The sequence below is a fragment of the Citrus sinensis genome, chromosome 8 (assembly GCF_022201045.2).
Source record: "Citrus sinensis cultivar Valencia sweet orange chromosome 8, DVS_A1.0, whole genome shotgun sequence".
Classification (NCBI taxonomy): Eukaryota; Viridiplantae; Streptophyta; class Magnoliopsida; order Sapindales; family Rutaceae; genus Citrus; species Citrus sinensis.
The window spans coordinates 26,165,190-26,191,241 of record NC_068563.1 but is presented as its reverse complement, the minus strand read 5'-3'; the positions used below and the strand labels follow the sequence as shown (position 1 = coordinate 26,191,241).

Here is a 26,052-nt window from a genome sequence, read left to right as displayed (position 1 = left end):
GTGCTTGATCATTTCCTTTATTTTCAAGTGTTGTTTCATGAAATTGTTCAAATTCTCTCAATTCCACTCTAGAATTGCAAGGAAACACATGTTCGAAAAACGATGCATTTCTTGATTCTATTATTGTATTTTTATGGACATCTGGAATTTTAGACTCATGCACCAAAAATCGATATGCATTACTATTTTGTGCATAACCAATGAAAATGCAGTCAACAGTTTTTGGTCCTATTTTCACTTTTTTATTTAAAGGAACCACTACTTTAGCAAGACACCCCCACACTCGTAAGAATTTATATAAAGGTGATCTACCTTTCCATAGCTCATACGGGGTTTTATCTTCTTGCTTTCGGGGTATCTTATTTAATAAATAATTAGCCGACAAAACAGCTTCTCCCCACATATTCTGGGGTAACCCAGAACTTATCAACATTGCATTCATCATTTCCTTTAAGGTTCGATTCTTTCGTTCTGCAATCCCATTAGATTGAGGTGAATATGGAGCCGTGACTTGATGTATGATTCCACTTTGTTCACATAGTGACATAAACGGAACAACATACTCACCACCACGGTCACTCCTTAATTCTTTAATTTTTCTATTAAGTTGATTCTCAACTTCATTTTTGTAAAGAATAAATTTATCCAAAGCTTCATCTTTACTTTTCAATAAATATACATAGCAATATTTTGTGCAATCATCTATAAAGGTAATAAAATATTTATTACCACCTCTTGTTTGAATGGATTTAAAGTCACAAATATCACTATGTATTAATTCAAGTGGTTCGGTGTTTCTTTGAATTATTTGAAAAGATGACCTAGTTAGTTTTGCCTCAACACAAGTTTCACACTTATGTTTCAAATCAATTTGGAAATTGGGAATATGCTTCATGTTAATTAATTTACGCAAAGAATTAAAATTAACATGTCCTAATCTACCATGCCAAAGATTAGAAGACTCAAGCAAATAAGCAGAAGAAGTAGCTTTATTATTAATTGTTGGTTTCAGAGTCATTACATTGAGCTTAAATAGCCCATCATTAACATAACCCTTTCCCACATACATCCCATTTTTAGACAAAACTACCCTATCTGACTCAAACACCATTCGAAAACCATGTTTGTTCAGCAGCGATCCAGACACCAAGTTCTTCCGAATTTCTGGCACATAAAGCACATTGTTCAGAGTCAGTTCTTTCCCAGACGTCATCTTCAAAATCACCTTCCTTTGACCCTCAATCTCAGACGTAGCCGAATTCCCCATGAATAGCTTCTCTCCGTTGCTAACTGCTTCAAATGAAGTGAACAATACTTTGTCCGAGCAAACATGTCTAGTTGCTCCTGTATCTATCCACCATTCTCTTGGATTAGAGCCAACCAGATTCACTTCTGAAACCACTGCAGAGAGGTTTATGTCTGAAACATGTTGAGTGATGTTTTCCACCACATTCGCCTCTCGCTTCTTTTTAGGCAATCTACAATCTGAAGCCTTGTGACCCATCTTATCACAATTATAACATTTTCCTTGAAACTTTGTTTGTTTCTTGGAAATTCCTCCTTTTGGGCCCAATTTTTTATTTTTATTTTTAGGTCCATGTTCAACGAAATTTGCCTTTGCCATAGAAATAGCCCCTCTTTTTTCTGCATTTCTGTTGTCTTCCTCAATTCTGAGTTTAACAACTAGCCCTTCAATATTCATCTCCTTTCGTTTATGCTTCAAATAGCTCTTGAAATCTTTCCAAGCAGGAGGCAACTTTTCAATAATTGCGGCAACTTGAAAAGTTTCACTTAGATGCATCCCTTCCGCAAGGATTTCAGATAATATAATTTGAAGTTCTTGTACTTGACTTATTACAGTTTTAGAATCCACCATTTTATAATCTAGGAAGCGACCAACAACAAACTTTTTGGTACCCGCATCCTCGGTTTTATATTTCCGATCTAAGGATTCCCATAGCTCTTTGGCTGTTTTCTTTCCTATGTATACGTTATACAAGGAGTCACTAAGACCATTCATTACATAATTTTTACACAAAAAATCCGAATGGTGCCATGCATCAATTGCACTTGCAACTTGAATATCCGTTTCACCCTCTTTGGGCTTAGGAGCATCCTCGGTCAAGAACCTCGCAAGGTTCAATGTGGTCAAGTAAAAGAACATCTTTTGCTGCCACCGTTTGAAATTCTGGCCATTGAATTTTTCAGGCCTTTCCGCATGATTAACAGGAATTGCCACAGAGGCTGGTTCCTTGACAACAGTGGGTGCAGCGACAGGGACATACGGAATGTCATCAACTGTATCAGTTGCCATCTCAATGTCAGTAGGATCTGTTTTAAGATTGTTAAACAAACACACAATAAAACAGTGAGATAACAAATTATATGTTAGCTAATTTAAACAATAGTGTAAACTAGGAATCGGAAACACTAAATGAAGAACAGAAGAGGCAGAAACTGAATCGAAATAAAAAAAATTGAAACCCGAGGCCTGCACAAACACAGTCTCCTTAAAACAGATTTACCACCTTTACGGAGTGCTTAAGGTTTGCTAGGTATCTGTTTCCCAGGATGCAACGGGTACGATTTTCCAGTCAAGCACAGGCTGGAAATTCCGACGAACCACAACCAGCGAACTCGATCAAAGAAAAACGAAGAAGGATGAAGGGAAAACAAATGTGGTTTGTGCTCGTTTTTGCAAGTGGAAAAAACAGAAGTGAAGGTGCCTTTTTATACTCAAGGGAGGATGTAACAGCTTTTGTATTGAATTTTCGAATTCAATACATTTTAATTATTTTGTTATAACAGCCAAATCAATTTAATAAATTGATTTCAAAATTGAATTCAAACAAAACGTGAATAACAGCTAAATAATTGTAAAAGCTGTTACCAATGCTTTGAATTCACATGAACTGTTACAATAAAAAATTCAAAAGGAATTAAAAACGTGCCTAGCTTGCATGGATGATTTTGGGCTGACATTCGTGTACGCAGGACGCGCGGGCGCACACGAGTTCAACTAAATTGGGCTTGGATTCGCACCCCCCCTGCGCACGCGCGTGTGGAGAGAGCCTCTATCCTCATAATTCTTACTCATGCATGGTTAAGTGTTTATATTTAAACACTAATTCCTAGGCTTCTTTTTCCTATGTGGGATAAGACTCATTTCCTTTTAAATTTCCAACTTCAAGGGTGAACTTTGAGAGACAATTTCTCATTCACCCAAGCACCATTTTGAGAAAATAAAATTATACTATTGAAGTATTAACGGAGTAGAATCCGAACCTCACAATATTTTCCACTTTCGTTAAGTGGGACCCACTCAAAATGTGCTCTCAAAATAGCATGTTATGCTATTTTTCCAACATTTGTCTGGTCAGTATCCATTACTTTATATTTTTTTAAGAAATTAAAAGACTTCAGTGGAGTCTACGAGGAGTGCGGAAGCAGGCCTTTTGCACGTAAGCGATAGAGAAACAGTAAGGAACCGTACAACGGCGGTTCCTTTGAAATGGCAAATGACGCGAAAGCCAACACGAACCCTCTTCTTCAAGTGCACGTGTCCAGCGAAAAAGGGCTTCATCGGCATACAACATTAATAATTAATAAAGAAAAAAACTGGGCGGCACCGCAGAAAGCTTAGCGTCTGTGGGAGGAACGGCGGAATAGCACGTTGTAGATGATTCCAAGTATACTCATGATGTCATCATGCAAACAACTTCTGAACGAAGGGGCTTTCCGCTTCGTGGTATTGACTATTCACCGTCAATGTTTTGGTTTTTTATTGTTTCCTTGGTGGGGCCCGCAAGGATACCAAATCCTTTTGACTCAGGATTTTAAGGATAAATGGATTAAATGTGTGGGACCACTTCCAAGAGTCTAGAAATGCTGCAGCGGATATGAGGGCGTACTGTACTTAATGATCGGGGTGGAAAATTTTGAGAAAAACACAAGGGATTGAGCTAAAATTTAGTTCATGTCCGCGTAAACTTAAAATCTAGCCTTCTCAAAATTCACTGTTTATAACACACGGTGTCATTTTTATATATTAATATCTCACCGAACTAGAATTTTGGTTCCGCCATTATTTATGTTGTATAAATGACAATATATATATATATATATGTGTGTGTGTGTTGAGCAATTTTTTAATCAGGGATTCCTAACTTTAATAAAATAAGAGATTAGTTAAAAGATAAAATAAATACATACTCTAATACATTATATTTTGTCATGTAGTATATTAAAATTAAATTTTTTTTATCTATTAGTTAATTCTTGACTTTATTAAAGTCATAGATTCCTAATTAAAAAACTACTATATATATATAAAGTAAAAGTTTAGCTGTGTTATCTTCGTATAGATATATTAACAATATCAATTCTATTTTGGTGTTATTTTCGTATGATTTAAGTATCAGTATTCAGTAAAAATTGAACAAAAAATTAGCAAAAATCCTAAAGTAAACATGACTCTCTTGTTTTGTAAGAATTAGTCGAGTAATTTTTAAATAAATTTATTTAACTGACCATTCAAAATTAAATCCTGAATAAGATAGAAGTCAAAAATTTAATTTTAACTTTATCCACTTATATCTCAAAGAAAAGAAAGAGCTCTCTCCAAAATTTACGTAAAGAGTACATATTGACATTGTTAGTGATCAATCTCTTTTATAGATTAAAATGATATGGAAACACCTGGTCACCCTACATTCTAAATGACACAAAAAAGTAAGCTAAGCATCTTCTTCCTTTTATACCTTCTTTTCCCCCCTCTTTCCTTAACAATCTTTTCTTTATACTTTACCTTTCATTATTATGTAATATTTAATTACGCCAGGATCTTTAGTTTAAACTGTTAAATGATGAAATGTCAAATTGAGCCTTTTTTTTGTTTTTTTTCCCGTCAATCGATAATTTGCATGTGGCATTAGGCTCTTTAAACGTCATGCTGGTATGTAGGTCGCAGAGCGCGTTGATACTTGATAGGACCTGTATTTACTTAATTGCGTAGTTTAAAAGCAATTAGAGTTGGACTTGATGTGCAATTATCAACAAATCTTTAATTATTATCCCATACAAAGTAAGGTATGTAATTAATGCAACTAATTCTTTTTCCTTTTTATTTATTTGTATCAACTTCTTAATTTTTTTTATTTTTAAATAAATGCATAAAATTTCAATTAAGCCACGTAATAAGTGATTTAAAATTTGATCAACAAAGGCAAAAGCTAGTTTCGCTCATCCCTATGTGAGTGAGTGCAAGTTTATGAAGGTGTGAAAAGAGAGAAAGACAACTACAACATCGAGGAACGCACAAAGAACCTGCTTCGCTTTATTCATTTTCACAATCGAAAGTGCGTCGTCTTGCTTACATTTTGGTAGGAATCTTACCAATGTTCTGGTCAACACTTTATTTGTTTGTTTAAGGTGGAATGTTCATTACAAAAATAAATAAATAATAATAAATAAAATAGTGGAAGCAAGGGAAAGAAAAAAAATAATTTTATTAGTAATATTATGTATACATAATTCAAATATGTAATGTGTCTTAAATGACATGACATATGACTTGTTATTAACTAATAGATGGTGTAAGATTGTTATTACATTATGCCATAAGCGTTGATTGGTGGCACATTACTTGCCTACAAATTATGAGTATACGATCAGGTTAGGTAAGCAGCTAATTAAGTGCTCATTTAGATATTATATTTTAAGTTAAGTACATGTTTAGTCGATGTATTTAGATATTATAATATGTTATATTATTGTCCTTATTTTTGTTTTTCTTTGACAATAATACCTTGCAATAATCTTGGAGATATTAATGTAAAAATATTAATTCATTATTTTGTTATTAATTATGTTACACCCCTTTCTCTAACATTTTATTTGTTTTTACAATAATACTCTTGTAATAATATATTAATGACAAGGAATATCTTAATTTATCGAATCAACCATAAAATTAAAGTAATAATAATTTAAAAATAAAATGAATAATATTATTTAGTAATTTAAATATATTAAATTATCATAATAAAAAAAATATTATTGTAACAATACAATAATAAGATTTAAATATATTAATTTATTGAATTAACCATAAAAGTAGAATAATAATAATTTAAAAAAATAATAGCATTATTATTATTTTACTTTTTTATGGTTAATATGATAAATTGATAGATATTCATTGTTATTAATGTATTATTACAAGCGTACTATTGTCAAAACAAATAAAATGATAATTAACAACAAAAACATTTTTAGACATATTTTAAAATATAGAAATTAAACGAATACTCACCATCAAAAGTTCGAATCTTTTGCCTTCACATCATAATTTTCTTTATTTCTTCGCCCTACTACTATTATTATTATTTTCTTATTTCCTTTTTGGAAAGAAGAGCGACAACAATTCTTAATAACGAAGCATATGAAGACTTGTATTCAAAAGACCAAGCTTCCAACTTAATTGTTTTTTGGTCAAGACTCTGTCATTTTGTTTGCATTTGAAAGTGAATCGAATAAGAAAATAAATTGTTATTTTTTTCTTTTTGAAAAGAAAGTTACCGAAACTTTCCGAGTCAAACATAAAAAGACTCGTAACAAGTGGGGTTATTTACATTTTAATAAAATTTGATGTGACTAAAACGTTTCAAATGTAATTTATTATTAAAGATGGTTTAATATTACTCAATAAAATGTGATATCTCTTGACACCCATATAAATTATCCATTGAATGTACTTATTCACAATTTTAGATCCAACCCAATATTTGAATGGATTAATATGAATTTATCCATTTTAAAAGACACAAGCTTTTATGTAAAACAACCTTGGAACTGATGATGGGGAATTTTTCATTTATTATTATATTTTGGAAGATGAGAATTTCTTATTACTAAGAGGTTGATAAGTTTGTTTTGAATGTTTGGAGATATTCTTTAAAGAATGAACGATAAATGGATAAAAGAATGTGATAGTATAGAAAAATAATCTCCTTTGAAAGATGTTATAAAGAACTTCTCAAACAAAGAACAAAGCTGGCATATCTCTTCGTAAAATTGATGATGGGCACCTAATTTACAATGTAATGTTTATGAATAATGTTGCATTTCCGTAGTTAATTTGTCTTGTAAATTACATGAAAGTTGATGTACAGCGCATTGTCAGAGGGTGTAAGATTCTCACAATAATGATAAAATTTAAAGTCCACGTCAACTAAAGATGCGTTTGGGATTGAGGTGTAATAACTTTTAAATTACAGTTATTGTGGAAAAAAATTATAATTATGAAACAAAAGTTAGTAATATATAGTAAATATAAATTTTAAATAATAATGTTGACGAAATTATTAAAAATATAATAAATTTTTTATGATACAAGTGAAAAAACACATCATAGTTTCAAAGATACAGCAGCTAGTGTCTACCAAACACTTTCGTGCTGTAACTTTTAAGGTACAACTACCCAACCTCAATCCCCAATGCATTTTAATCCTTATACAAATTGTTTTTCTTGTATCCTTAAGACCATAAGTATATTATTGATCTTCTCAGTAAAAGAAATGAGAAAAAAGAAAGCACAGTATTAATTAATCTCGTGACATCAATCGAAAATTTGCAATGGGCTGAAAGCCTGAGATCAGAGCATCCGTGGTATATACAGTTGAGCCCACGCCTAATTCCGAATGCAGTCAGTGTAAACTCTAACTACACACCACAACTTGCATTTGCCGGGGGTGCACTAACTCGGATTGAGTCTAAGTAGTAACTCAGTGAAAACTCAATGAAAGGATGGGCAATGACGACAGAGTGGCTGTCCTGTGGCTGGCTCCATCTCCAAAATCATCACGCTGAATCGCATGATAGATGATCCATTACCAATGGCCCCACTCATCCCGAGCAAAAAAAACCATCTCGATCGCGCCTGTAAGCGCGTGAGTTACACCCTTCAGCTGCCACTCGCCACGTGTACTCAATTATTTTTGCTTGATTTACTTTAATTTCCCGGCGAAGACTTGAGATACACTCTCAATCAAAAACCCTAATTCCTCAATTTTCCCCCACTACCACCAACCCATCAACCACCCAAATCAACTTCCATCAAAGCTTGTCTAGTTCAAGATTCAATCCGAGTCGTCTTTAATTCTTTTGCTTTGTTAGAAATCTGAAGAAATATTTTGATCTTTATCTTGTTCTTGAAGAAGCCGCCAAAGAGACCATATTTTGTGTATAAACTAATGGCGGAGGATAAGCATGGGGATCCAAGTGAGTTGAGTGATTATACGTCAGAGGATGAGGGAACCGAGGATTACAGGAGAGGAGGTTACCATGCGGTGCGTATTGGTGATACTTTCAAGAATGGTCGATATGTTGTTCAGAGCAAGCTTGGCTGGGGCCATTTCTCTACTGTTTGGCTCACTTGGGACACTCAAACTTCTGTAAGTTTCTTTCTTTTTTTTAATGGGAAATGTTTATTTTAGTTACTTTTAAGTTGAAGAAATTGGATGTGAGTTGATGGAGCATTTTGAGGTTCCATACATATGTATTATTGCTGTTACCATTTTTTTTTTTAGCTTCTTGTGATTAGAAGGCAATGGGAGGTTGACTTAAATTTCAGTTTAGTTGGTTAGAAAGTTGAGGAAATGGCAAGAAATGAAAATAATATTAGGGATTTATTTGGTTAAAGATAGAATTTATTTGGTATTGTATTAGTTTGTTAAATTTAATCTCTCAAGAGTTCTTTGTTGTTTGGTTGTTAAGAAAAATTGAGAAAGGCAAGGGAGAAAGGAAGTTTCTTTCTTTGGTTGTTTATCATTCATCATGCTTGATAATTTAGAGGTATATGTCTATGGGTATATAAATAAGTCTTTGCTACTTTAAGTTTGTTTGATTTGCTTTTTCTTGAAATTAGCTTTGAAGGTGCTTTATATATGTGATTTTTTCAGTTTGGATGTTGAAAGTTATATTAGGTCCTTCTGTCAATTTAAACTGTTCGACTCATTAGCATCATGAGACATTCATTGTTCGCAGCATTATGTAGCTTTGAAAGTCCAGAAGAGTGCTCAGCACTACACTGAGGCAGCCATGGACGAGATAAAGATCCTCAAGCAGATCGCTGATGGAGACCCAGATGATAAAAAGTGTGTGGTGAAGCTTTTAGATCACTTTAAGCATTCAGGGCCCAATGGGCAGCACGTTTGTATGGTTTTTGAGTACTTGGGAGATAATCTTTTGACGCTTATTAAGTATACTGATTATCGAGGGGTTCCTTTACACACGGTCAAAGAAATTTGTTACTATATTTTAGTGGGTTTGGATTATTTGCATCGCGAGCTTTCAATTATTCACACTGATTTGAAGCCAGAGAATGTATTGCTCTTGTCAAAAATTGATCCATCTAAAGATGCCCGCAAATCAGGTGTTCCCCTCATCCTTCCTACCAAAACGGATAAAGTTGTGACAGAATCTAGTGCTTCAAAAGAGAATAAGAGTCTTTATGGGGATCTGACCAAGAACCAAAAAAAGAAGGTAAAAAAGAAGGCCAAGAAGGCTGCTCAGGGTTGTGCAGGGACTGAAGCATTCGATGAAAGTGAAGCAGACTCCAAACCATCTAGTCCTGATAATTTTAGTGTCGATACAATACCAAATGGGGTTTCTGTTGAAGAACGGCAGAATGATTCTGTGGTTAACAATGAATCATCCAGGGATAATGAAGTAAAAAATACTAGCCAAGGAGTTAAGGGTCATAGAAGGCCAAGCCGTGCCACGAGGAAAAATCTTTTGGCCGCGGTTGATGTGCAGTGTAAATTGGTTGATTTTGGAAATGCTTGTTGGACACACAAACAATTTACAAATGACATTCAGACCAGGCAGTATAGGTGTCCTGAGGTTCTTCTTGGATCTAAATACTCCACTTCAGCAGATCTATGGTCCTTTGCTTGCATATGCTTTGAGCTGGCGACAGGTGACGTTCTTTTTGATCCTCACAGTGGTGACAATTATGATAAGGATGAGGTTCGTCTAATACTGTTTGTGTCACATAATTTGATTTTTTTTTTTAAAATCAACTCATCTGAGGTGAATTTGTTATCTTCAATCAGTTAATTTTAACTCCTAATAGTGATTAAACATTTGTGACTTTTCATTTGTGCGAAATTTGGTGCATTTAACAAGAAATTGTTGAGATTTGTGATATTATTTTTACCTTAGTGATTGTTGGGATGGTCTCAGAGTGGCAGTTTGGTTTCATCTGTAGTTCAGCTAAGGTATATCAAGCGTCCTATGGTCCAAAAAATGCATAACATGACTGTCAAGGGAATATCTATTTAAAACTTTTCTCCTCTCTTACCAAATATGTTTGTTGTGTTGCATATTTACTAGAGTAACTGGAACAGTGTGATGCGAAAATCTATATCATGAGATGCCTGATTTTGTAATTTTCAAGAAATTTTCAGGAAGAATTTCAATTCCTATGAGTATGGGTTACTCTCAAAGCTTACTTCAAGTTGCTTACATCTTTGCCCTTGTCAAGCTTTATGATTTTTTTTTTTTGGGCATTAGATATACCTTTGGATTTTTTAGTGGTCAATCTATTTCTATCAGTTTAATCAGTAGAGACAAGTGCATCTATTATTTCTTGCATAACATTCTTTTTTGGTCAAATATTGAACAGCAATGATTAATCCTCTTCTCATCTATAATTTCTGATGATGTTACATATTGTCAATGATTGGTCATGCATGGTTAGTAGTCAGCTAGCGCGATTAACTGTTTTGCAATTTGTTTTACTTTCTCTTCCTTTACTGTCTTTGACTTTCTGGTTTTGTGCAGGATCACTTGGCACTGATGATGGAGCTTCTCGGGATGATGCCACGCAAGGTGAGATTTGTCTGTGTGCTTGTCATGAGTAACAATTTGGAAAATATGTGCTTTTATACCATTTGCCATCTATATATTCATCTCTCCACAAGAATCTTAACAAAATGCTGTCTTCAGATTGCATTGGGTGGTCGCTATTCCCGTGATTTCTTCAACAGACATGGGGACTTGAGGCACATCCGTCGTCTACGTTTTTGGCCTATGAATAAGGTCCTTGTAGAGAAGTACGACTTTAATGAGCGAGATGCAAAGGACATGGCTGACTTCCTTGTTCCAATACTTGATTTCGTTCCTGAAAAGAGACCAACAGCGGCCCAATGTCTCAGTCATCCATGGATGAGTGCAGGACCTCGACTGCGTGAGCCTTCTATGGCTGCTGGTGAGCCACGGGAGACAGAAGGCAGTATACCTGAAAGAAAGAGGAGGGAGCAGGAGGAGAGGGAGGCTATGGAAGTGGGAGTGGGGAATATGGCCATTAATGGGGCTTCAAAGTTATCAAGCGACCAGGAAGCTGCTGCATTAAAGCTTCCCAAGTAGACATTCAGGTTGTGTTTCTCACAAGTTCCTCCAGTTGTCTTTATATTCTTCTCTCACATGATCTTTTGCCAAAATGTTGCTTGCAATATTTGTGCAAAATGCGAAGACTAATGTAATGCCATGGGATTGTGGTATTTTGAAATTGGCGAGTGGCAAAAGTTGAAGTTTGTTTCAAGTAACATGTACATGTCTCAAGCATAGTCTCAAACTATGTTGAACAGATTATTTTATTGTATTGTGTACAATCTAAAGAGTTTCTATTGGGGGTTCCATGTATGAAACTTATTAATTAGGATTTATTTGGAACACAGTTTCACATTTGATTGGATTTATTTCTTGTTTATTTTTCTTCGGTTATAACAGAGCTGGTTTTTGTAGCATCATTCATCTTGCAAGTTAGGCAATTTAGCATATATTTCTTAGTCGTTAGTCTTCAAAGCTTTATCCTTTAGGAAGCATGTATACCTTAACGCTTCACTTATTAGGAATATTGATGGTTCGTTCTCAAACCCAAGAATCACAGGTGAATGTGACAATTCAAGTTAACTACACATGGTAGCTGAAAATATTACCACAGTTCTCCACTACACTGCAATTAGTCTTTTTGTCTGCTAGGGCTAAATTTAGAGCATGGTCTGAAAAACCTAATCATGAAGTAATTATTTACATCTTAACAGTGCTTACAAGTAAATTACCTGTCATTTCTTGAGCTTCAATAGCATTAATTTTTTATGCGAATTCGCCCATCAGGCCTGTGATCATGCCTTCAAATGCAGTTTGCCTCATAAAAGGGGAGGCACCTCTCAATCTAGTGGGATAGAATGATTTTTTTCCCCCCTCTTTTTTCGGAAAAAAAAAATCATTGCATGTCTTAATATTTAAAGAGCATGATTTTTTTCCCCTCTTTTTTCGGAAAAAAAAAAATCATTGCATGTCTTAATATTTAAAGAACACTTTCTAAAACCATTGGTTCAAATCTAATAAAGTCTTGATGTCAAAAGAAATAAAATTAATTCAGCCCGACCAAAAAATTATTTCTGACTACAGCCCTGCAACCATATATACTATTCTCAATGTGCATGCCAAGATATTCTTCATTTTGAAAAGTAGTGTTATTTCTTCCAAAAATACATCAAGCTTTCAGAAAAAGGAACCTCCAGGATTTGAGCGCAAAACCAGCAGAGATGAACATCTGATTGGAGGGGAAAAAAAAGAAAGAAAGAAAGAAAGAGCATCAAAGGCAACAGCGATAATGAGATTAACTACCTAGGTTGAAGGGACAAGAATACTGCGAACATTCAGTTACGGTAAGGAATGTCAAGAAACAAATCCAATAGTATGTAAAAATGTATCTCATAATAAATCCTAATCTAAGTTTAATATATGAAAATCCCTCAAGAGGCAGCTTCTAACTTGTACAAAAAAATTATATTAAACTTGGTCTGCCGAACAATGCTAGAGGCTACAATTAAGAAATGTACAGTTACTTTGAGCAACCTTGAGTGGTATATTACCAGAAAAGGAGCTTACTTTGAGCAAATTTAAGTGGTACCTTATCAGAAAAGGTACTAACAGATTGCCACACCTCTACACCAACAACAAACGTTCTTAGATTGCAACCCCACAGCATGTAGTATGAATCTTCATTGAATGTGAAAACCAACTTCCCTCCAAAAATTGCAAGCAAGAATTGGCAAAGAGTAAATGACAGGAGTTAAAGAACTGAAAAGCTTGTGATAAACACTCCACCCGAACAAGTGACTCTACTTATTTTGGAGGTCTTAGAGTAGCAGCTGCATTGTCTCTAGAAGGCTTTGAAACCCCGTCAATTGCTATATTTCCCACTCGCGCCTCCATTGCCTCCCTCTCATCCTTTTCTCTCCTATTTTTATCAGAAATACTCCCTCCTGTGTCCTGCGGCTGAGTAGCAGCCATAGAAGGCTCAAGCAGCCGAGGACCTACATTGATCCATGGATGAGTAAGACATTGGGCTGCTGTTGGTCTTTTTTCAGGGACAAAGTCAAGAATTGGAACAAGGAAGTCGGCCATGTCATTTGCATCTTTCTCACTGAAGTCGTACTTCTCTGTAAGCACCTTATTAAGAGGCCAAAAACGCAGACGACGGATATGCCTTAAATCTCCATGTCTATTGAAGAAATCTCGGGAATAGCGACCACCGAAAGCAATCTGAGGAAAGTATTTGTCAAGAGACTTGATGGAGGGATGAATGTATGGGTTTTGTTGAAAGCAGTCAAAATGTTAAATATTGTTGCTATGAAAATAACAGTATAGGATCAAGTGTTGCCAGGTTATTACTCTCGACAAGCAGATGTACAATCTTACCTTGCGAGGCATCATCCCTAGAAGCTCCATCATCAGTGCCAAGTGATCCTGCAAGCAAAGACCAGGAAGTTAAAAAGAGAAAAGGAAGAAGAAAGAAAACCAATAGCTAACATAGTTTATACCAATAGCTGTCTAAACTTTGTTTTTGCTGCTTGAACTGAAACAAATTAGATTAAACGATCAAAACAAATTAGATTAAACGATCAAAGTTGACTCAGAAATCCAAAGAAAAATCTATCCAAATAAAGAGCAAACAGTACCAAAATCATAGTACTCTAATAAATAAAAGGTTCTAAATTTACATCACAAAAGCAACCTGAATTAAGCTCTGACAGTCTCTTGAACATTTCCCATGTAAGAATTTGATAATTTCTAGTCGACTGGGCTTGAAAGATTCATAGAAATTGGAAAATATCTTACCACAATCCCTTTCCCAAAATTTCTTGTCAACTCCAAAAATAGCAATCTCATGGCATAGATTCTCTCCACTAAAATCGTTTCAGTCATTCTAATTAATTTTACATATGTGACACTAAATGGAATCACTGGGAGAGACATGTAAGTTTTAAATTCCCTCAAATAATTCTGTTTCAGAATGAATCCTATCAACCATAGGACATATGATTAAACTTGGCCAAAATATAAATCAAAGCCCATATTTTAAGACCAGGCCCAACAAATCAAGTAGAGCTGTTTTGCAAAATCCAACAATATTAAATTAAATACCTTAAATTCTCACGAGAGAGAAAGTCACAAATGTTTACCTATTATCAGGTGTTATAATTAATTGACAAAAATAACAAAGCACCAGATACATGCGGCAAGAAATAATGAAGACAGACCTCATCCCTATCATAATTGTCACCACTGTGAGGATCAAAAAGAACATCGCCTGTGGCCAGCTCAAAGCATATGCAAGCAAATGACCATAGATCAGCTGGAGTGGAGTACTTAGATCCGAGAAGAACCTCGGGACACCTATACTGCCGCGTCTGAATGTCGTTCGTAAATTGTTTGTATGTCCAACAAGCATTTCCAAAATCAACCAATTTGCACTTTAGATCAACTGCTGCCAAAAGCTCTTTTCTTCTGGAGCGGCTTGGCCTTTTACAATCTTTATTAATTCCTTCATTAGAAGTAGCTTCATTTTTTATCAAGGAACCATTCTGTTGGTCTTCAACAGAGTCCCCATTCGGTTCTGCATCAACACTGGTGTGATCGGGACTAGATGGCTTGGAGTCTGACTCATTTTCCTCACACGCTTCATTAGATGAACAACCCTGAGCTGCTTTCTTAGCTTTCTTTTTAATCTTCTTCTTTTGATTCTTGGTTAGATCCCCATGAAAAATCTTACTCTCTTTTGAAACACCGGGATCAAGCACAAGTTTATCTTTTTTGGTAAGAAGCATAGGAGGAGGGCCTGATTTGCGGGGATCTTTAGATGGATCAATCATTGACATGAGCAATACATTCTCTGGTTTCAAATCAGTGTGAATAATCGAAAGCTCACGATGCAAATGATCTAAACCCACCAAAATATGAAAACAAATTTCTTTGACCATGTGTAAAGGAACCCCACGATAATCTGCATACTTAATGAGCGTCAGAAGATTCTCTCCCAAGTACTCGAAAACCATACACACATGCTGCCCATTCGGCCCTGAATGCTTAAAGTGATCTAAAAGCTTCACAACACACTTTTTATCATCTGGGTCTCCCTCAGCTATCTGTTTGAGGATCTTTATCTCATCCAAAGCTGCCTCAGTGTAGTGCTGAGCACTCTTCTGGACTTTCAAAGCTACATAATGCTACAAGCAATGAATTTCTCATAAATGTTAAAGCATTGAACAGCATCAATTAATAAGAAGGGCCTAATTCAATTTTTGGCATTGAACCTAAAAAATCACAAGCACCTTCAATAACAACAATAATATTAATTAGAATAAAAAAGCAACATTTCTCATCAACAACACCCCCCCAACTTACAGAAGTTTGAGTATCCCAAGCGAGCCAAACGGTGGAGAAATGGCCCCAGCCAAGCTTGCTTTGAACTACATAGCGACCATTCTTGAAAGTATCACCAATACGCACTGCATGGTACCCTCCTCTCCTGTAATCCTCCGTTCCCTCATCCTCTGACGTGTAATCACTTACATCACTTCGATCTCCATTACTATCTTCCGCCATTACTCATATGCCAAAATGAGAGTGTTTTTGCTTTCTTTTTTTTGGTTGAATTATCAGATAAAGGTCGATTTTTTATCGATCTTCAGCTGTTTTTGATTGAGTTTGAATTTTATTTTCTTCTAAATTCTCACGATATAGAAAAATTAAAGACTTTCGAGATTAATCTTTTTGGGCAGTTGATTGATTGGTGTACTAGTGGCGGAGGAAATGAGGATTTAGGGTTCTTGAGAGAGGGGTACTCGCCGGAAAAATTAAGCAGCAGCGCAATTTATAAACATGTGGCGGGGAGTGGGAGCCAGCGGTGTATCTCACGTTCTCAGAAGCGCGTGAGACATTTTCGTTTTCAAAAGGCGGCCCTTGTTATCAAGTGACCACGGAAGTCAGTGAAATCAACTTTGGAGCCACTATTTGTGTTTGGTTGTACTCTCCTGTACTCGGTTCCTTTTAACTTAACATAAATCGAGTTGCCTCGTCGCACGTAGCCATCAGGAAAGTGGCTCCAATGCAATTTATGAACTTATAATTTTTTTAATTACCAAATTTAAATCCTCTTTAGATTATGAGTTAATTTCGGATTTTTATTGTAAAATAATTATCTTTAAATCAATTTCATTATTTTTTAAAATCTCAACTTATCTCTTATTATTGTTAAGAGGCAAAAAGATAAAATTTATCAATCCACTCCTATTTTTATTTCTCTTTTAAACAAAAATAAAAAATAACGTGAAAAAAAAAGTAATTCGAAGATAGCGAGAGAAGTGATCTGAAATTTACCCTTAAAATATGAACGAAATGATACTAAAGAAACAAACTCCTTATAAGTTATACACGAAGCAGATTGCTATGGCTTCAACATCGCATGCGGATTTGCATGTTTGGTTTCCAGTTTCTAACAACTGCTTAAAAAGTGAAAAAAAAAAAAAATGGGGGCTTAAAAAGTGAAAAAAAAATGGGGGCAAAAATTATCCCTTAGCAACAATTTTGAAAGATGGCTAATACGCCCAAATCATCCGAACTTGTTGTGCATACACAATCATACAGAGGCGTCCAAAGTTGATGAATTTGTTGATGCAAAATTCAATAGCTGCCACTGCCGCAAGCTTATTCGAGCAATTGAAGAGCTACTTAATGCATACACACAGCTCGCCAAAAACAATCGAATTGAATTCATGGCCTGAAACACTTTGTTACGGAACCTTGTAAATGTCACCCGGTTAGTTAGACGATAACATTTCTTCTATCACTAGTATGAGTATCACCTGAAAAATGAATGGGAGAATAGATACCGATGGATGGTCATAATAGTTTTATGGGAAATTATTGTCCCAAAAGTTAAAAATGTCATTACCTAAACTTGAATAATGATCTCCATTACAGAATTTTCCTAGCCCTCAGATACCAATACGTGAGGCAAAATGCCATCACTGCCCCAACAATTATGCCGGCTGTTGTCAACCAAAAAGCAAACTGCAATCAAGTCAAACGAGAAGATGACGTGGTCAGATAATAATCATCTGAAAATAGCATATGAACAATATACTACAGAAGTATTAAGTAATTAACTCGTAAAAAAAAGTACCACGTGTTCTTCAAGATACGACTTCAAGTTCATGCCAAATATACCTGCGACCAGGGAGTTAAGTCATGACACTGGTTCAAGAATGATAGTAATCAGAACACAAGCATCAACTGATCAATAAGAACAATTTATTCCCAATTTTCAAACTACAGGTCTTGCATTATTCATAAAATTAAAACTCCAGGTCACCGTTTCCTTGGCCTTCAACTGAAGCTAAATTATAACATTATTAAACAGGAATATCTATTTTATTGTCATCATTCTGTTTGACTACCGGTCAATGAATGATTGATTGATTAGCAATGAGAGAAAGATAGCAAAATATTGTTTATAAAACATTCTGCTTGGTAGGATTTCAACGTAAAGTCCCTGATACCTGTTTATAATACAAGTGAGTTTCAGGCCCTTGTCATATCCAACTAATCCAAGAATACAGTATTCAGTTATTGAATTAAGCAACTTGCTTCAAAGTTACCAAGGTGGCTTACATCATCTTAACAGATGTCTATATACTATTAGTTCTATATGCTTGTTGCAGCTCCAACTCTGAAGTGCTATATTATGTAACACAACAATTTATGGGCTTTCACATTGATCAAAACGTATGGTGAGTTAAGACAGCCATATGAGGAGCAATATGTACAATATGGTGGCACACATAATAAATCATTATGCACCAATTAATTCACAGATTATAACACAGTTTGTAGCATACTTTCTTTAAAAAAGGACACACCTGCTATTAGGGCACCAACTGCAACACAAAAGGCCCCAACCTGGAGAAGTAATTCTACTCTGCTAACCTCAAGCCTCCGAGAGCTGATAATTAAAAGCAACCCAACCCCTCTTTATCAGTAAGAAGAAATGAGTACCACAAGAAGCGAGGGAAGATTTAATACTAGAAATAAACATGTTGAGCTATTGCCACAGAGCCCTGACTAGTGATGGGAACGCAAAGGCTTCTGTATAATATAGGCTTTTGTTTTTTATCGTTCTATTTTGGTGGGTGATATGTTGCTAATCTCCAAAAGGCTCTAATGAAATGCAACACATGATTTTATAGAGCCTTCTATGTAATATATTTTCAAATTCCAGGAACTTTCTACCAGATTCCATTTTCAGTTAAAAAATTCAAAGCTAACAAGTAATCAGAGCATGCCCTTGGGTAGGAAAAGGGTGATGCTTTGTATTTCACAAATGCTGATGTCTGAGACAAACTTTCATACTAGTTGCATAAGGTTATTTTGACACCACATCCAAAACAGAAATCATAAAGCTAATAAAGCAAACAATTAAAGAAACTCAAACATCATCCAGACCTTAGATTTACAGCAATAGAATCTTCCATTTCTTTAGCAGAATCAAGAAGCCTTTCTGACTGTCCATGACAAGATTCACATCTGCAAATGACATAAAGTAGTGTAGTTAGTTTCTATATGAAAGGAAATATGATTCTCACCAGCATGTAATACAGTGTCACTGTTGTCATAAAAGTTATAAACATGACAAGCAAACTCAAAACACCAAGCAAGGTTCACCTATTCTTTTAAGCTGAATCAAATTATGAGAAAGAAATACTTTCTTGTTGAACTTGTAAATACCTAATTGGTAAACTGTTTATGTCTTAGAACGAACAACTTTAGAAAACAACAGCTAGTGACACTAGCAAAGTTTCATTGGGTATTAATAATTATTGGGTACTAACGTAGGCATACTTCTATCAAAAGTTGGAAACTATTTAGCTGTTGCAGTTATAAATATTCCCAAACTCCCATATTCTTTTCCGGGGCCGGGTTCCATCTCTGCAGAAAAGTTAGTATGAATGATTAGGACAAAATGACCAACATTTAAATGCTCCAACATGGATTCTTATTGTTCCAGCTTTTTATTCGGGCAGAAAAATTAAGTTGATTACTGGAGCTAAGAAGAGAGGACACAAAATAGAGTAAAACTTGCCATGATATAATTGTCTTTTGACAATTATTCATTCACTTTCTAAAATATAAAATTCTCCAGGATTCTTTTTGGACAAGATATTATTTGGTATCTTGCCTTCAGATGAGCCTTCTTTCTATACTTTCATAATATGATGAAAAGCTTCTCAAAATCCATGTGCCCATTGCTTTGAACATAACTATTTGGACATTCTGATTTCTGACTATTCAATTAAACACTTGACATGGTGCTACATAGGACATTGCTTACTTATACTTATTTCTAGGAAATGTAAATTCTAGCACTCAAAACTCTGAATTGGGAGACAGAGGCTTTTCAGTCACAAATGTCATCAACGCTCTTTCTTAACTTGTACAAGCCAATTTTCAGACGCACATGTAAAGTGTCCAATTTTCACTTATCACGAGTATTACATCGAACTAAAACTTTCTGTCATTCTTTGCAAAGCAGTTGGACATGGTTCATATGTCAACTCAACAAACAATGATTTGTGTATCCCACCGTCAACATTGTGTAGAATTTGGTATGGATACCTAAACTCTAGTAGGCACAGTGCCCAACATGTTAAGCTATTAAGAGGGATTTCTCCATGACCATGACAGCAGATAGTTGTCCTGCAAATTTAGGATTTCTCTTTTGAGGATTACATAAAGTATTGAAAGAGATCTTTCATAAAGCATCACTGTTCTCCATAACTAGAAGAGATTTGTGAAGCACTAATCACCACAATTCTACATCTTGAATTCCTACTCAATAAATGTTCTCATAAATGAAATATCACCATTTCATAAAATCCACAACAGTTGTTAACAATATCCACATAAATAAAACAAGGAAGCAATATATTTAGTAACTTTATCCCATATGGTTAAATTTTAACAAGACAGTTGTTAAGCTTTACTAGTGGTCATAAAATAATCATCTTGCTGCAAATTGGTGCTATCGAACCCAAAAATGATGCAAATTACTTATCTCCTGATTTGATATCTATATAACAAACTGAGAAACAAGGTTGCAAAGTTATAGAAAAAAAAGCACAAATATGCACACAAGAGAAGAAAATATAGAAAAACGAGGACAAATATGCTTTGCATGCAGAAGAAAACTAAGAAAACAACCTTTGAAGATAGTTTTCCAAAAGCATCTCGATTTCTTCCTCCTCTTCTGCAAATGTAATAGTTGGACGTATTAGAATCATATATCAATGAATTGTATATGCATTTACACAAGACCAGCTACAAATATCGTGAACAAAGAAACCTTTGCAGAACATACCCTCAGCAATCTGCTTTTCCAAGGGAACAGAGCATTCCACATCATCGTTCCCTCTTCTCAGAGTGCAGTTCTTACCCATAATACAAATACGTCGTATTTCATGTGGATCCTCCAAAAGATCAAGAAGCATTTGCCGGAGAGCCCCTGCCCTTGAACTCAGTTCAACCTAAAATGAAAGCAATAGATAAAGACTGTATTTTTCAAAATGCAACTCAAGTCATTTTTCAAGCTTCGGTACAAACAGTATCATACCAAGGTTTGCTTGCTTATACGAAGTTGCTCCAATATATCAGCGGTCAAACGGTTGGGCAACACCTCAAGTAGACCTTGAACCTGAAGCAAAAAGATACGAAAAATACAACAAATGGAAAAATAAGTTCGTAATTTCTGAAATTAGCATACACACTAAAGTAATAAACTGATGAACAATAGATATAAACCAGAAGAAATTATCAATTGGTTAGCATTTATCAAAATAGAAGTGAGAAATTTATTTGTACAACTACCAAATAATAGCAGAAAGAAGTGACAACAGAGCTAACATATTAGGACGGAAGCATATCAAGCTTATCTGAAATCAAATTTGAGGTGCAACAAGATAATCAAAATAATGTATAAATCTTCAGAGGGATAGAATTACCATTGTCAAATCAATCATCAAGTACCCTTTTAATATACAGTCTAATCTATTGTTTTGGAGATTAACAAGTTTCAATGAATTAGATTCACAATAACCATGAAATTCAAGCTTTTACAAATAGAGAAACATTTTTTTAACTCATCTAATTTGGTAGTCAACTTTGATTTTTCTTTCCTCCTCTTGGTGTCTTTCCAGATCTATGACATTTCTCCGGGGGGAAAAAAAAGGAAGGAGACTTTTCACCAAGATCAGTAACCAAAGGATGTGTTTCAACTGTTATCCACATAAACAAATTCATACATGAAGTGCCCTTAGTTTATTTATTTATTTTTGAGTTGTAGCCTAATGGCAATCCAGTAACCCATCCCCCCCCATCCATGTGAGTGAGGTTCAAACCCCAGACCTCTTGTTTCCACTCAAGAGATTTTAGCAACTGAACTAGGTGGCACCCACTGAAATGCCCTTAGTTAATTTACACTAAACATGCAAGATCTTTTGATGATTAGACGCCTTCTCCTTCAGAAGAAAAAATATTAATGCATAACTGGATCCATATATTTCCTATCACTGGTACATTAAAAATTCTTAAATGTAATTTCCACAAGTCAAAGAGATCTTCTAGGATACTAACTTGAGGCAGATATAGTGCAGTTAAAATGTCCAAGACATTGGAAATGACAGCTTCAGTTAAAGTTTTGCTTGTTTTGTAACAAGTCCTGATAAACCCAAAAGCAAAGCCACAAACAGGAGAAAAACAAAATAAATACTCACTATGCTCTCATACTCACACGAGGTTCTATATGCATTAGTCTCTGCTCCAGACGCTGGACTCGTGAAAGTAATGCTGCTTCAACAGCCTGAATCATCATGCCACAAGTTCAAAGTAAACAAAGGGAATGAAAATAAATGGCATAATACAAGTGCATAGCTTATGCTAGTGACATTGTTTAATTGCAAGTTCCACTTTTAATTGACATGTAAAAGCATTTCCCTTTCCTAAATCTTTTCAATCTATTCAACTCCTATGCTTTGGCTCCCATGATTGCTCTCTATTACAGGAAAACTAGGTTTTAAGCATCAATTTTTATAGGACAATATCTATTCTAGTAGTCTCCATTAAGAGCTTGATGCTGTTGAAATAAGCCAACATTTGAAGAAAATATTAAGTTAGGCATGGAAACATTAAGTATAAACAAAGATCAAAGTGACAAACTAACCTCAATCATAAATGGCATACATGGACTACCATTCAAGTTTCTGGGATTCAATCGAGGCAACAGAGTGTCTATAAAAGCTTTTCCTCCTTTACTAAAAATGATCAATCAGGCACTAAGTTCAGTAATTTTCACACCAGAAATATATAAGAACTGAAATAGCACAACTAAACAATGAGATGTTTGTGCTGCGCAAGAAGATAAACTTACCGATTGTAGTCAAATATAAAGACACGCTCCTGCATTGTTATTGCTCTCAGTGAGCCCAAATTTAGCAGAATGGCATGCTCACGGACCTATGATACAAGTCACGTAATAAATTGTAAACATACCACATACCACAAACAACTGAAGAATATTTTTTGAATATTAATGTTAATCGTGTCATTACAGTACAAAAATTCATGGGAAAAAAAATGAAGTAAGCAAGTTTAAAACCGAAAGGTACAACTAATGAAAAATGCTAAAGCCTTGTTACAGCATCCAATGTCCAATCTTTAGCTAACATTTAAAGTTAGTTGAAGCATTCAAAAAGGACGACACTTATTTTTGGTATTCTTCTCAAAAGGCATATCATGTCTAAATCCTAGTAATAAAACAAATAAAAGAAGGAAAAAAGTAACATAATATGAACTTCCCACAAATAACAAAGATAAGTTGATATAATACCAGCAAGGATGGCATGGAATTTGTCAAAAACAACGATGGATCAATGCTTCTGATATCTCTTGGACGAAGACCTGGCAATGGGAAAGATTCATAAGAAAAGGTCAGTTTAAAATAATATGTACCTGCATGCACAAACCAAACCCAAATACATCATTCTTGCAGGTAATGTGATTTTCATATAGATATATCCTCATTTAGTTTACATACATTAACATTTGCTTTAATGATTCTTTTAACAAACCAAGCAAAAAGGAACATTAACAAAGTTTTCGAGGAGCATTTTATTTACCACTTGACTTCAACAACTGACGTCTGTTTATCTTCCTAGTAGAAACCACCCCATTTGACTTCACTTCCACCACCTTTAAATAAGATAAAGAAAAATATGAAAAAAATGACGAAGAACCATGCATATAAATCAAAAAACCATTAATTGCTCAAGTGCCAGATCAAAATCAAAGCAAATATAATAAATAGCTAGAGCAAAACAAAGACTCTCAACTAACTTTGTTAAAAGTACGAGGATCATTCATACTTAGTACGTTACCTCTAATCTTATTTTTATTTTTCTATCTTTGTGATTGTGAGACAGTAGTTAATTGCCAAAAAGCCAAATTAACAACCTTATCTTAATTTCTCTCACACCTTTAGAATCAAAACAGTTTCTGGAAAATGGAATTAAATTAATTATGACACATTGTCTCAGCAGAGAAAATAAGACTTCAAGTGCTTTCGTACCTCTAATAGTACTTTCTGAACAATCACATGTCAAGCGCTTCCCCGATAAGCACTCCAACTGTTTTAAATCCTTTAAATAAGTCCTCTATGTTTAAGCCGAACACTACGATAGTGCATCTAAAAGTGCTTTTGGCGCAGACAAAAGCTTGCTCAAACAGGTGAAGGCACTAACTAATTAATTTTAAAGGGTTTGGCCCATATATATGTTTTTTTAACTAACTAGAAGTGCCGTTCGGACAAGCGTTTGATATGTACTAATAGTGCTTATAATGTAGGGGAAGAAAAAAAAAAAAAAAAAAGAGTGCTTTTCGAAGAAGCACTTGAAAAGTGCTTTCCAGAAAGTTTTTGCAAAGTGCTTTGCATGAAGCATAATTTACTAAACACACTCTATTAAAAGCGTCCTGAAAATTTTTCAGAATTAAAAAAAAAAAAAAAAAAACCTCATAAACCGGCTCTCGAATTCCGAGAGATAAAGAATCACTGGACGAGGAAGCAGTCCTCTGCGGCCGCTTCACATGCACCTTCGTATCCTCCCTCACTTCATCAACCGCCTCCGATTCGCTCAACCGATCCTCATCCGTTGATTCTGTCAAACACTTCACTTTGGACGAAACCTTTACTATAATCGGAAACAGAGAAGCATTTCTCAACTTCTGTGAACAAGGCCACGGTTGTGACGGCGAGCTGAAGAGAAGATAATTAGCTGACATTGACCGAGATTGAACGGCAAATTGAAGGATTTTAGGCGATGGAACTGAGGCCATGTTTGCTCGCCAGCTCTGTTCATGGAATTGTACCAGCTCAGATTTATAGCGATAAAACTATTAGTACTTGTTCAGCTTTCGGATATCGTTAAATACTTGAACTTGAGTTCTTTTATTAATTTTTCAATTGTAGAGCAAGTAGTTGACAGTTAATTTTTGTGGCCTATAACTGGTTTGGTAATGTTGTCCTTTCGTGTAATTTTCACACTCGTGATATTCCTTTCTTTATTGGTGGCGGGGGTAGGCTTTCAAACGTAGCGTTTTGACACATGGCAAATGCTTTGTAGTTAACTAAATTCTAATTTTTTTTTTTTTATATCTTTATTTATTGGCTAGCTCTACACTTTTATTGCAGCACACATTCTCTAAGTGAGGTAGATAAAAATAAGTGGAAATTTTCAGATGAGAAGGGAGTCAGTCACCCTCTCCGGTCGTCGTCCTTTATTTTTCCTTTTCTATTATTTTGTTACTCATCAATGCCTTTCTTAGGCCTCTCGATGGTGGTGCGTGAAAGTTTTGTCATTAACATTTTGTTGTTATAGTTTGTATATTATTATTAGGGCACTGTAGGTATTTTTCTTCTTTTTAACAATTTCAATGAGGATATGTCTCCATTAGATTTAATCGCCATTAACCTAAAATAATCTTTGTACATTTCTTCAACAGTCAACTAATTATAAAGAATTCAAATCTCACGCACACACATGTATATATAGATATATTTATGTATGCATGGATACACATTCTCTTTCATCATTAAATCCTTTGTTGCTTCTTTTATCAAAGCCAACACGGTCTCTTAGTTAGCTGAATTTGTGGCTGCAAAACCAAGTAATTTCATCGAAGAAAATGGGGCTGCTTTTGATGCAGAGAATTTGTCAATGGTCGAATACAACCATAGCCCTTCAAAACTTCCCCTTGTACTCAACACTAATGGTAATGGGGTAACCAAAAGAAAAGGAGAATTTGACAATGGAGCAAGTCTCTTTCTTAGAGTCGAGGTTGTAGATAAGAAAGTTAGTACAAATTTATTCATGTGAGAATTTTGAAGACGATGCCGATTAATGAATAATTTGATCTTTTCGAGGGGTAAATTGAAGAATCACACGCCCAAACTAATAGAAAATAACAAATGTTTGGACATAGTTTGACTTAAGGTGGGTTTGGATGGGAGGAGAGAATAGAGGAGAGGAAAGTAATTTAAATTCTCTTTTTATTTTTATTGTTTGGTTTGATAAAATATATAAGAATTTAATT

General features: G+C 34.9%; 3 protein-coding genes across 5 annotated transcripts; 1 reads left to right on the top strand and 2 right to left on the bottom strand.

Moving 5' to 3' along the window:
* The first annotated feature begins 7,934 nt into the window (after window positions 1-7,934).
* Window positions 7,935-11,758, top strand: LOC102630970 (uncharacterized). Its single transcript, XM_006484877.4, has 4 exons — window positions 7,935-8,453; window positions 9,046-10,029; window positions 10,846-10,893; window positions 11,011-11,758. Exons 1-4 carry the CDS (start codon window positions 8,253-8,255, stop codon window positions 11,428-11,430), a joined length of 1,653 nt encoding a protein of 550 aa, XP_006484940.1. The 5' UTR covers window positions 7,935-8,252; the 3' UTR covers window positions 11,431-11,758.
* A 668-nt stretch (window positions 11,759-12,426) lies between these two features.
* On the bottom strand, window positions 12,427-16,233 carry LOC102631272 (uncharacterized). 2 transcript variants are annotated; one of them, XR_371276.4, is made up of 5 exons: window positions 15,760-16,233; window positions 14,616-15,581; window positions 13,774-13,821; window positions 12,961-13,617; window positions 12,427-12,622 (listed from the first exon to the last, which is right to left on the bottom strand). XR_371276.4 is itself a non-coding variant. In XM_006484878.4 (4 exons), the coding sequence occupies exons 1-4, from the start codon at window positions 15,958-15,960 to the stop codon at window positions 13,198-13,200; spliced, it is 1,635 nt and encodes a 544-aa protein (XP_006484941.1). In that variant the 5' UTR covers window positions 15,961-16,233; the 3' UTR covers window positions 12,733-13,197. The 2 variants fall into 2 exon arrangements, 1 of the variants encoding a protein (XP_006484941.1); XM_006484878.4 differs by lacking the exon at window positions 12,427-12,622 and having other exon boundaries at window positions 12,733-13,617.
* A 482-nt stretch (window positions 16,234-16,715) lies between these two features.
* On the bottom strand, window positions 16,716-24,956 carry LOC102606894 (magnesium transporter MRS2-11, chloroplastic). Of its 2 annotated transcripts, XM_006484879.4 has the most exons (14): window positions 24,472-24,952; window positions 23,583-23,655; window positions 23,294-23,364; window positions 22,835-22,920; window positions 22,628-22,718; window positions 22,199-22,267; window positions 21,023-21,103; window positions 20,771-20,936; window positions 20,614-20,659; window positions 18,859-18,939; window positions 18,276-18,358; window positions 17,540-17,583; window positions 17,309-17,427; window positions 16,716-17,219 (listed from the first exon to the last, which is right to left on the bottom strand). In XM_006484879.4, exons 1-13 carry the CDS (start codon window positions 24,793-24,795, stop codon window positions 17,332-17,334), a joined length of 1,311 nt encoding a protein of 436 aa, XP_006484942.1. In that variant the 5' UTR covers window positions 24,796-24,952; the 3' UTR covers window positions 16,716-17,219; window positions 17,309-17,331. The 2 variants fall into 2 exon arrangements, 1 of the variants encoding a protein (XP_006484942.1); XR_008051296.1 differs by lacking the exon at window positions 16,716-17,219 and having other exon boundaries at window positions 17,372-17,427; window positions 17,540-17,610; window positions 24,472-24,956.
* Between the last annotated feature and the right edge of the window lie 1,096 nt (window positions 24,957-26,052).